Raw genomic sequence first — 10,978 nt, forward strand, 5'->3', positions numbered from 1 at the left:
CACATACCTAGGCTGCAGATTCAGTCCCCTGTCAGGGTGTGTAAGGGAGGCAGCTGGTCTATGTTTCTCTCATATCGATGTTTCTCTCTCTCTTCCTCTCCCTCTCTCTCTCTCTCTTGGAAAAATCAATAAATGCATTATCAGGTGAGGATTTAATAAAATAAAATATAAAATAAAACAAAAATTTACTATCTGGCCCTTTACTAAAAGTTTGCTGATCTTTATCCAAGAATTTCATCTTGAAAAAAGCCTCAGCACTTCTGTACTGAACAGTTGCCCACTACGTACCCCAAGTGTCGGTTTAGGCAAAGGGGCCTGTAGAATATAGAAGTCTGAGCATTGCTGACTGGGCATGCCTTAGAATCATAACCCAAAACCTGTCCCATAGTCGGATTCTGTCAGTGACAAATAAAGACTGAAAGGTGGCACACTATTATCTGGACCTTTCTAGTATCACATGCTTTTCTAACCAAAAATTCATCCATTTATACAACATTTACTGATATGTCAACCATGCAGAGTCCTGTGTGTTTATTTTGTTTTTGTATTGTAAGATGTGGAGCTACTTCCTTTGAAATTCTTTGATATTCCTGTTATTACAGTTTTATTATTAGTGGACTTTTTAGGAATTGATTTTAGAAAAAGGGAGGGAGAGACAAAGAGAAAAACATCAATTTGTTTTTCCACTCATTTATGTATTCATTGGTAGATTCTTCTATGTGCCCCGACTTGGGACTGAACCCACAACCTAGGTGTGTTGGAATGACACTCTAACCGACTGAGCTGCCCGGCCAGGGCTTATCACTTGATTGTTTGAGCATCATACTTTTTCCAATAACATCAACAGTAATGGCTGACATAATAAATATTCTGGGTCAGGTGCTAAGCACTTTGCATGTTATCTCAGTTAACCCTCATGAAAACCCCAACAATACATACTTCATTGAATCCATTTTAGAGATGAGAAGGCTGAAAAAAGTTCACAAAGGCTAAGTAGCCTTCCCAGAGTCAGACCCAGCTCTACTTGTCTCTATAGTTCACACAGTCAAACAGTACACTGTTATAATTGTTTTTATTTATAATACTTTATGTTTTGCTTTTCTCAAATTTAGCTGATGGTGTTGCATTGGGAGCAGCAGCTTCTACTTCACAGACTAGTGTTCAGTTAATTGTGTTTGTGGCAATAATGCTACATAAGGTAAGCAAAATTTTGGTGTAAGATTTAATATTGAATATATTCATAATTAAAATTTATCTTCTATCATTAATGTTTTTCTGGAATGGGAATTTTTTTTAGTTATTTTCATGATTGCTGTTCATTTAAGAGAATTGAATAAGTCTGTCATGGCTGCTTTTTTGTTATCATTTTCTTAAACTTTTACTTGAAAGGGTTGTTATTTTTTTCATCTTCCTCCAAAGATTTGTTTATTGATTTTATTTGATTATATTTTATTGATTATGTTATTACAGTTGTCCAGACTTTTCCTCCTTTGCTCCCTCTTCACCCAGCACTACCCACTCCCGCAGGCAATCCCCCCATCATTATTCATGTCAGTGGGTCATGCAGATAAGTTCTTTGGCTACTCCATTTCCTATACTGTACTTTACATCCACATGGCTATTCTGTAACAACCTATTTGTACTTTTTAATCCCCTCACTTTTTCACCCATTCACCACAATCCCCTCCCATCTGGCAGCCATCAAAATGCTCTCAGTATCCAGGATTCTGTCTCTGTTCTTTTCGTTTGCTTAGTTTGTTTCTTAGATTTGCTTGTTGATAGATTTGTATTTTTTGCCATTTTTAAATTTATACTTTTGATCTTCTTCTTAAATAAGTTCCTTTAATATTTCATATAATAATGGTTTAGTGATGATGAACTCCTTTAGTTTTTTCTTGTCTGGGAAGCTCTTTATCTGCCCTTCAATTCTAAATGATAGCTTTGCTGGGTAGAGCGATCTTGGCTGTAGGTCCCTGCTTTTCATGTCTTTGAATATTTCTTGCCAATCCTTTCTAGCCTGCAAAGTTTCTTTTGAGAAATCAGCTGACAGTTTTATGGAACTCCTTTGTAAGTAATTATCTGCATTTCTCTTGCTGCTTTTAAGAGTCTCTTTATCTTTCACCTTTGGTATTTTAATAATGATGTTTCTTGGAGTGGGCCTCTTTGCATCCATCATGTTTGGGACTCTGTGCTTCTTGGACTTGTATGTCTATTTCCTTCACCAAATGAGTGAAGTTTTCTTTCATTATTTTTTCAGATAAATTTCCAATTTATTTCTCTTTCTTTTCTCCTTCTGGCACCCCTGTGATGTTGCTGTTGGACCTCTTGAAGTTGTCCCAGAGGCTGCTTACCCTGTCCTAATTTTGGGGGATTCATTGTTCTTCTTATTGTTCTGTGTGGTTGTTTTTTGCTTCCTTATGTTCCAGATCATTGATTTGATTCTCAGCTTTATCTACTCTACTGCTGTTTCCCTGTAAATTGTTCTTTATATCAATTAGTGTATCCTTTGTTTCTGACTGGGTCTTTTTTATGCTGCTGAGGTCCTCACTAAGTTTCTTGAGCATCCTCATAACCAGTGTTTTGAACTGTGCATCTGATAGATTGCTTATCTCCATTTCATTTAGCTCTTTTTTTGGAGTTTTGATCTGTTCTTTCATTTGGGTCATGTTTCTTTGTCTCCTCAATTTGGCAGCATCCCTGTATAGAGCATCTTTGACTCCATGTCTTGGTAGTGTGGCATAATGCAGCAGGTATCTCGTAGGGTCCAGTGGCACAGCCCCCCCTATTACCCAAGCTGGTACTCAAGGTGCGCCCTTCACGTGGGTTGAGTACACCCTTTTCTTGTAGTTAAGCCTTGGTTACAGTTGGCAGATCAATGGGAGGGATTTACCCAAGCCAATCAGCTGTAAGGATGGCTGTAACCACCGTCTCTGCCTTCCATGGAGGATCAGCTGTTCAGGGGCAGGGTGGTGGTGCTTGGACGTGGTCTATAGCTGTTCTCTGGGTGTGTTGGCCCTGGGGTTTCCTGGGTGGTGCAGGCCAAGGTCAGCCCCCACCTGTGTTTTGCCAGGGGCACCCTGCCTGAGTTGTAAGGCAATCTGAGATGGCTGCTACTCTGCTGGGCTTGGAGATTCCCAGGTGAAGCCCAGCTGGGAATCTAGGCTGGCTGCTGCTAGTGCCAGGCCTGGGGTTCACTGGGGCCAGCTGTTGCCTATTGGATAGGATTTAGGAAGTTGTGAAGCAGGAGCCAAGATAGTCATTCATATGGAAAAGCAGCTTTAGTGGGCCCATAGTAGGGTGGGACAGTCTCTAGGGATCTCCGAGGTGGGTCAGTGTTAGCCAGGTTGATGGAGTCTCAGATTTGGCACTAGCCTGCAGGCTCTGTGGAGGGAGGGTTTAGACAAGGGACAATGGACTCGGCTTGCCTTGATGCCAGACACTTCAAGTGTTTCCCTATATTCACTGGTGCCTTTCAAGCTGCTACCCTAGTGCTGGAGCTCAGAGGGAAGGAGTCTGAGTAGGTGAGTCCATGTGTGGGTTCTTTAAGAGGAACTGCTTGGTGCTCCAGCAGTTTCTCCCACCTACTCAATCCACACTGGTTTTTGTAGCCAGAAGTTGTGGGGACTTATCTTCCTGGCACTGGAACACTGGGCTGGGGGGCCTGGTGTGGGTCTGGGACATCTCACTCTTTACTGATCCCTCCTGAATTTTTGTCCACCACATGTAGGTGAGGACTAGCCCATTCCACATCTGCACCCCTCCTAACAGTCTGGACAGATGTGGTTTCTTTAATTTCATGGTTTTCAGACTTCACCTCGATTTCTGATAGTTCTGAGTGATGGTTGTTCTATATTTTAGTTGTAATTTTGATGCGGTTGTGTGAAAAGGTGAGCCATGTCTGCCTATGCCGCCACCTTGACCAGTCTTGTTTATTGATTTGAGAGAGAGACAGAAACATCAGTTGGTTGCCTCCCATATATGCTCCGACTGGGGACCAAACCAACATCCTAGGAGTGTGCTCTGACCAGGAATTGAACCCATCCATAACCTTTCAGTGGATGGGAAAACGCTTCAACCAACTGAGCCAGCTGGCCAGAGTGAAAGGATTCTATTTTTTATGTTCATGCACAAACTATTAAATTCTCTATAGATTTCTATACTTTTTAGTACTTTTTGTTTATAAAATTTTTTCTTATACTTTTTTTTTGACTATTTCTTTTTTTCTACTATCCAGGAAACACACATATGCACACAAACACACCCACAAATATGATATTTTCTTATCATGGAACATTAATTCCTAAAAGGCAGAGTCAGTCTTGGTATTATGCTTGTTATTTTTGGTATGAAAATTCAGTTAAATGGCAGGTACTTCTTAATGTAGAAGCAATTCACACTTCTGGAGTAATAAGGGATAATTTTTCTTTTACAGGCACCAGCTGCTTTTGGGCTGGTTTCGTTCTTAATGCATGCCGGCCTAGAGCGGAATCGAATCAGAAAGCACTTACTGGTCTTTGCTCTGGCAGCACCAGTTATGTCCATGGTGACGTTTTTAGGACTAAGTAAGGTAAGCCTGGCTCATTCCTACTTGATCTAGACAAAGGCCTGGTTCTTTTGTGATCTGCCAGAACCTACGTACGGTCTCTTGTGTTGAGTTTTTAATTACCTCCTCAAACAAGAGTTAAAAACCTTTACAAGGTAAATGTCTTAATTCCAAGTTGATCCTCTTTTTTTTTTTTTAATATTTTATTTTTCAAGAGAGGGGAAGGGAAGGAGAAAGAGTGGGAGAGAAACATCAATGTATGGTTGCCTCTCATGCGTCCCCTGCTGGGAACTGGCCTGCAACCCAGGCATGTACCCTGACTGGGAATCGAACTTCGATACTCTGGTTCGCAGGCCCACACTCAATCCACTGAGCTATGCCAGCCAGGGCTCCAAGTTGATCCTCTTTATAAATTTAGAGCATTTCCTTAATTTATTTAATTCAAAAACTTTTTTCCCATCAGTTCCAAAAATATTTGCACAGAATATTATCTTTAAAGTAATATAACTTAAACCTAACCAGACATGCTAACTTTACTCACTAGATACATACCTCACAACACACATTTAATGTTGAAGTAGGCACATGGAGCCTGAGTGGTAAGCATGCAGCAGCTTTGAGAAGAGTGGGGGATGAGCAGAGATGTCTGCATTCAGCCAAGACTCAAGTTCTTCTACTCCCACCTCTCATATCTCTGAATATTAAATATTCAGACTCAGAAACAGAGCTCAGGCTGATGGTTGTCAGAGGGGAAGGAGGGAGGGGGATGGGTAAAAAAGTGGGGGCACTGTAAAGTCAGTACTGACTGGTGTGATAAGTTTGCATGGTGAGGTGAGCACATTGTAAGGTATATAAATATTGAATCACTATATTCTACCTCTGAAACTAATATAATTTGTACACCAACTATACTAAAATAATAAATAAATAAATAAATATTCAGTTCTTATCACTGGACTGAATGTAGCTTCGTGCCTGAAGTGACATGAGTCATTCGTCAGCTCAGACCCCGGTGGACCTTCCCATGCCTTATAATCTGTCCACGAGGGCTGTCGTTCTTAGCGGCAACCCTCCCAATTTTACTTACATGTCAACTGACAGGCAGTAGGAGGAAAATTTTAGAGCCAAACTGACTCAGGGCTTGTGCATGAGAACCACTTCTCCCCATACTGTTTCTGAAGGTCATTGATTCCTCTGAGTGTTGTTTGGTTCATATTTGATATAGTAAAACTTGTATTAAAGGGAACATCTGAGAAATGAGATGGTTGAAGGATGGGTAAGTTCCTGTTAACCAAGGGTTTGTTTATTGGGATTGCTAACAAATGAGGTGCTATGAAACCCCTTTCCGTTCACCTTATCTTTTTTCAGTCAATGAACAATATATCGTTCCTTTAAAAACAGTACCCTATTTATCACTTCATTCATCGGTGTAAGTTTTTAGAACTTTCAACAGGAATGTAGGATAATTCTGGAAGCATGGAGTTAATTTATGGCATGATCTTTTATTAAAATTTTAATTAATTATTTTAGTTCCTAGGTCCACTTTTTAAGTAGAAAAGCTGAAGTTAGCTTACTGAGATACGTCTAAGCTTTGTGAGGGCAGGTATGCATGTTGATTACCTTCATATCTCCAGCACCTGGTCGACAGCCTGGTGCATAGGCAGTATTTGTTAAATGTCAGTAGCCTAAATGCATGAATGTGTGAAATTCAGTATCTGCATGAATAATGCTGTTGGTTCCACCTTATGAATTATACAGACCAAACCTGTCAACCAGGCTTGAGGAGTGTCTGAAGAAGCAGTGTGGGCATCACCAGTAGTCTTAAATGCTTATTTGGAAGCTTCCCATAAATAACATACAATTGCTTCGATCTCAAGATGTCCCCAGTGTCCTGGATAGCACTAGTTGTGAATACTGAGTGTTTTTGGTTTGGACTTCTTCCTGACCCTGGATTATACTTGACTTAATTTTTCTTCTTTTTCTCTTTCTGAATTCACAGAGCAGTAAAGAAGCCCTTTCAGAGGTGAATGCCACTGGAGTGGCCATGCTTTTCTCTGCCGGGACATTTCTTTATGTTGCCACAGTACACGTCCTCCCTGAGGTGGGCGGAATGGGGCACGGTCACAGACCCGACCCCGCTGGAGGCAGAGGCCTCAGCCGCCTGGAGGTGGCAGCCCTGGTTCTGGGTTGCCTCATCCCACTCATCCTGTCAGTGGGGCACCAGCATTAAACGTCCAGGTTCCAGCCGCAGTTGTGGCCGTTTGCCATCCAGCGAGGACAGCCAGCACATGACAGCCTCTCACTTTCTCAGTCTCTTGTGTCACCTCGCCCATCTCCACCTGTATTCCTAGCGTCCGGAGGGAGGCGAGATTCCAATCTGGAGTTAATGGAAAGCTTTTAGAGTAGAAACAACACATTGCGAGTGGGTACAGACATTCCATTGTGTTGTCTTCTAAAGGGCCCTGGGCATTCTGAGTTTGATGTTTCTCTTAACCCTATTCTCAGGGAAGATGGAATTCAGTTTTAAGGAAAAGTGGAGGACTTTTCATACTCATAATGAAATAGTAAGACAGTACAGTGTTCTGTAATTAAGCTAAATCTTAGTCTAGAGGCTCTGCCACTTTATCCATTGATTTTTAACATGGTCCTCACTGTGTAAGACGGTGCTTTAGCATCTGTGTGTGCCACACGCCTTGATAGAAGGTCATAATGCCTGCCGTCTTAGACGCTAAAGATAACTGCAGTTAATTTGGGGCGAGAGTCAAGAAAATGATGGCAAGACACCCTGAAAGCTGACTTTATACTGGAGAGGTATCGACTGAAAAGGGATGTCTGGAGGACTTGAACCTTCTGCTCATGCCTCCTTGAAGACAGCCTGCCGTCCCGCCAAGTGGAGCAGCAGAGGTGGACTGGCTGCTGAAGAGGTGACTGGTGTTTAGGAGCGTGTCTGTTCAAGTCCTGCCTCCAGCACATTCTCATGAGCAGCCAAGCGCTGGTGGGTTCAGGCCGAGGCTTTCCCTCGAGAACAGTCAGATCCCAAAGTGTCTTTGGAGATTAAGTGGTGTTTAATTTTAAGTGAATTTGGACACTTACTGACATCTTTTTAAAAGCCTTTGTAAAAGTAAGGTTACCAAAACCTATGTTGTCCTTTTTTTCTTTTTAAGTATTTATCTTAGCTGACCAGCAGTGTCTCTGGCAAAAGTACATGGTGTCCCTTGGGAGATGCCAGGTCAGTGTTACCTAAGCACCTGCGGCAGTGAAGAAAGTCAAGATGCGTCCCACCTGGCAAGTGTCTGCCTGTTCATTGAAAGCTCACTGAAAGCATGTCTTTGTCTCAGCATCTGTTCCTTGCCTTTCTCCTCGCATCTCCCTCCGCTCCCTCCTCCCTCCAATTTGCTGCTTACTGCTGGGGGCGATGTTCATATTTATGTGAGTCGGGTTCCCGTCAGGACAACCACTTCTGGAGCTGTGGTGACGAAGATAAGATTGTGTCTGTTCTTAGTCCCTTCAAGGGAGTTACCTTTGTGTCAGATGCAGCTTTGGTAAGCCCTTAAAAGAGCCCTTCCGCATAGGTGAGGTGACACAATCACTAATATTCCGGTAACTTAAACAGTTGAGACAGTTAAAGTGTTTAAATTAACAAACTAGGATGATTTTTCCATATTTACCAATACCCCTGTAAACCTTATGTTATCAGATAAGTGTATAATGTTGTATTATTTATTTCGATTTGTGGTACCATTTCAAAACATATGGCATAAAGAGGGAACCAAGACTATTTTCTTCAAGGCAGTGGATTTAGGAGTTTGTAAAATGTTTTATATGATGCATATGCCAGCATGCTTGTGATTTCTTTATTCCTCCTTAGTTATCACTGGTCAGCAGCTGTGGAAATAGAACTTGGGAGCCCTCTACTGGCAGTAGACCAAAGCATGAGTGGGTGTAGGTTTTGTGTAGTGGCTGACAACCACTGCATACAATATTAAAACCAATGAAAGACGCAATATGTATGGCAAGTCCGAGGGACTTTCCTGATAACAACACTGACTTCTGAGAGTTATGGGGTTTCACCTGGTCCTTCAAAATGACATGGTTGCCTTGATTCTCCCTGGCTGTTTTACTTTGTTAAATGAATAGCATATTTTAGTGTCTGATTTGGATAGTAGCACTTTCTATCATATTGTTGTGTGCAATGATGAGAAATTTGTTCTGCTGGCCAAAGCCTCTTTCAGCAGTGCCTTGCCATCATGCTTAAAAGTTTGGCTAGAATATCTTGCTGGTTAGGGCCTTGAACTCTGGCAAGGATTGAACCATCTAACTTCTAAATTTGCCTTCCTCTCTCGACCTCACATTAACAGGCAGACCTTTCAAGGCTTATCAGCTCTCCAAAGCTGTGGGCTTTCCCAGATTTTAGAGCTGTTGCCTCAGGAGCTACTCTTTTCTCTCCTGGTCAGCAGACAGAAATAGCCATACTAACCTAATAGGGCTCAAATGCATCTTCAGGCAGCAGGGACCGAGCTGCGCAGCCGAGGCCTCCCTTCCCTGGGGAAAGAACTTGCTGGTGGTCGGCAGTGTCCCAGGAGAGGCCACACGATGGTCACTTATTGGCACGTTTCAGTTCCATTTTTGTCTTGTTTAAAACTGCCTCCTTAGATGTGGATGCCTTAATGCTCTCATACATTTGAAAACATTTGCGGTACTTAAGTGGCTGCCATGATTACAGATGGAATTATTGGCTACCAAAGATGCAGTTGATGATGAGAAGCATAGTCCTTCCTCCTCGTGACCAAAGTTAATTTTAATTGCAATTTGACTCCCTTTCCTTGGTGGGGATACACATTCTTCTGATTCCCCATACCCTCTTTAATGGCAAATTAAGTTGAAAAACACTACTGAGTCATTCTCCTCACTTGTTCTCCAGCGAATTACTAATCAGTCCCTGTTTCCCCAGTGCAGCGATGTCCCAGGTCTGGTGGCTTTCCTGTGCACGCTATTGCCAGATTTCTTTTTTTAAGGCAAAGGTTCTGCACTGGAGTGTAGAGTTAGAAATGGTACCATCTGCAGAGGCTACGTGTTCTCTCTTCCTACCCGACCCTAAATCACCTTTTCATTTCCCTAATTAAATCAGCTGAGTCAGTCCTGTTCCTCTATTTTGAATCACCTTTAGACAAAAAGAAAGAGTTGACCATTTTGAGTGGTCAGTTCTTTGTAGAAAGGAGAAAATGTAATTGTGTTTTCTACCAGCCTACTACTAAGTGTCCCTGCCTGGTTTTTCTCCTTTTCAAGAATTAAAACTAGGAGGACACACCAGCATCGAGTGTATTCAGCCCCTTAAGCACATGGTAGCTAGTTACTGAACCCGGGAACTGTATGTCAACTGCACAAGCCCCCAAAGAATGTTCTTGCCCATGGGGTCTGGGGCCCCCTGGGAGACCAAGAATGACCAGATTCATCCAAACTGCTACAATGCCAGGCGAGAACCCTCTGTGGGTGCCCTACAGGGGAGCCTTCCTTGCATTAGAAAATTTCTGCTCAATACAGAACGGTTTGTATAACCCAAGGAACATTGTTGGAGATGCTATAGAGTTAAAACCAATGACACGGCCCTTTTGAACCTGGGACATCTAGATTTGCCTCAGGAGACCTGAGGGAAATCTGTGACCTGTAGGAAAGGACAAGACAACCATTGGGAATTCTCTAGATATGCTCAGCCTAACACAAAGAGATTGGCTTTGATCTTTTTCCTGATAGCATCTTGTAGCAAGTTGGAAGTCTCATGAGATAATGCTGCAGTTCCCTTGGTTCAGTAGCCCGAACAGTGATTTTAAATGTCCCATTTTCTGGATCTTTTGTAAACACGAATCATTCCATGGATGTCTGCCTTATAATTTTGTCTCTTTCCACTTTAATTGTGAATGGTTAAAAAAATTTTTTTGCTGTTTTCTGATTTATGATATTAAATTTTTATTAGTGCATACATTATGTGACTAGCTCATTAATTTTCTTCTTGGCAGTTTGCTTTTTCTGTTTGATGACCAGACTTGACCCACATTTGAACAGCAGGAAAGGTAATTAATAGCCTTGAAGGGCAAAGGAAAGATGTACCCACTGTGTGCATGTTCTTTGAAAAAGGAGGCGGGTATTAAGTATTCCATTCACTGTCTACCCCAGAAGATACCTGTTCATTGCAGGTCTTTCTTTTTTTCTTTCTTTCCTTTTCTTTCTTTCTTTTGTTCTTTAGCAAATACTCTTTATGAAGGTAGCTATCCACCCCCAGAAAGGAGAGGCAGGCCACAGATCCTCATCACAGGGGGTTCATTTCAGAGGGCAAAGTTGCTATATGAGTACACAGAGGCTGTGGACAATTGGCTCTGGAAACAGATTCATATAAAAGTGCAACTTGAAAATTTGATAAATGTTTTCTTCCTCTGAGGA

General features: G+C 42.0%; 1 protein-coding gene across 3 annotated transcripts in view; it reads left to right on the plus strand.

The window, feature by feature from the left end:
* The window catches only part of SLC39A9 (solute carrier family 39 member 9), a 39,918-nt gene extending 29,398 nt beyond the window's left edge, over positions 1–10,520 (plus strand). For all 3 annotated transcript variants that reach the window (XM_037127097.2, XM_037127106.2, XM_053673270.1), the window contains 3 exons: positions 1,113–1,198; positions 4,433–4,567; positions 6,543–10,520. In XM_037127097.2, the coding sequence (XP_036982992.1) occupies positions 1,113–1,198; positions 4,433–4,567; positions 6,543–6,773 (452 nt within the window). In that variant the 3' untranslated portion in view covers positions 6,774–10,520. The remainder of the gene's footprint in view (positions 1–1,112; positions 1,199–4,432; positions 4,568–6,542) is intronic.
* Positions 10,521–10,978: the final 458 nt, after the last annotated feature.

The sequence above is a fragment of the Artibeus jamaicensis genome, unplaced genomic scaffold (genome assembly GCF_021234435.1).
Source record: "Artibeus jamaicensis isolate MK-2021 breed Jamaican fruit bat unplaced genomic scaffold, CSHL_Jam_final contig_851, whole genome shotgun sequence".
Classification (NCBI taxonomy): domain Eukaryota; kingdom Metazoa; phylum Chordata; class Mammalia; order Chiroptera; family Phyllostomidae; genus Artibeus; species Artibeus jamaicensis.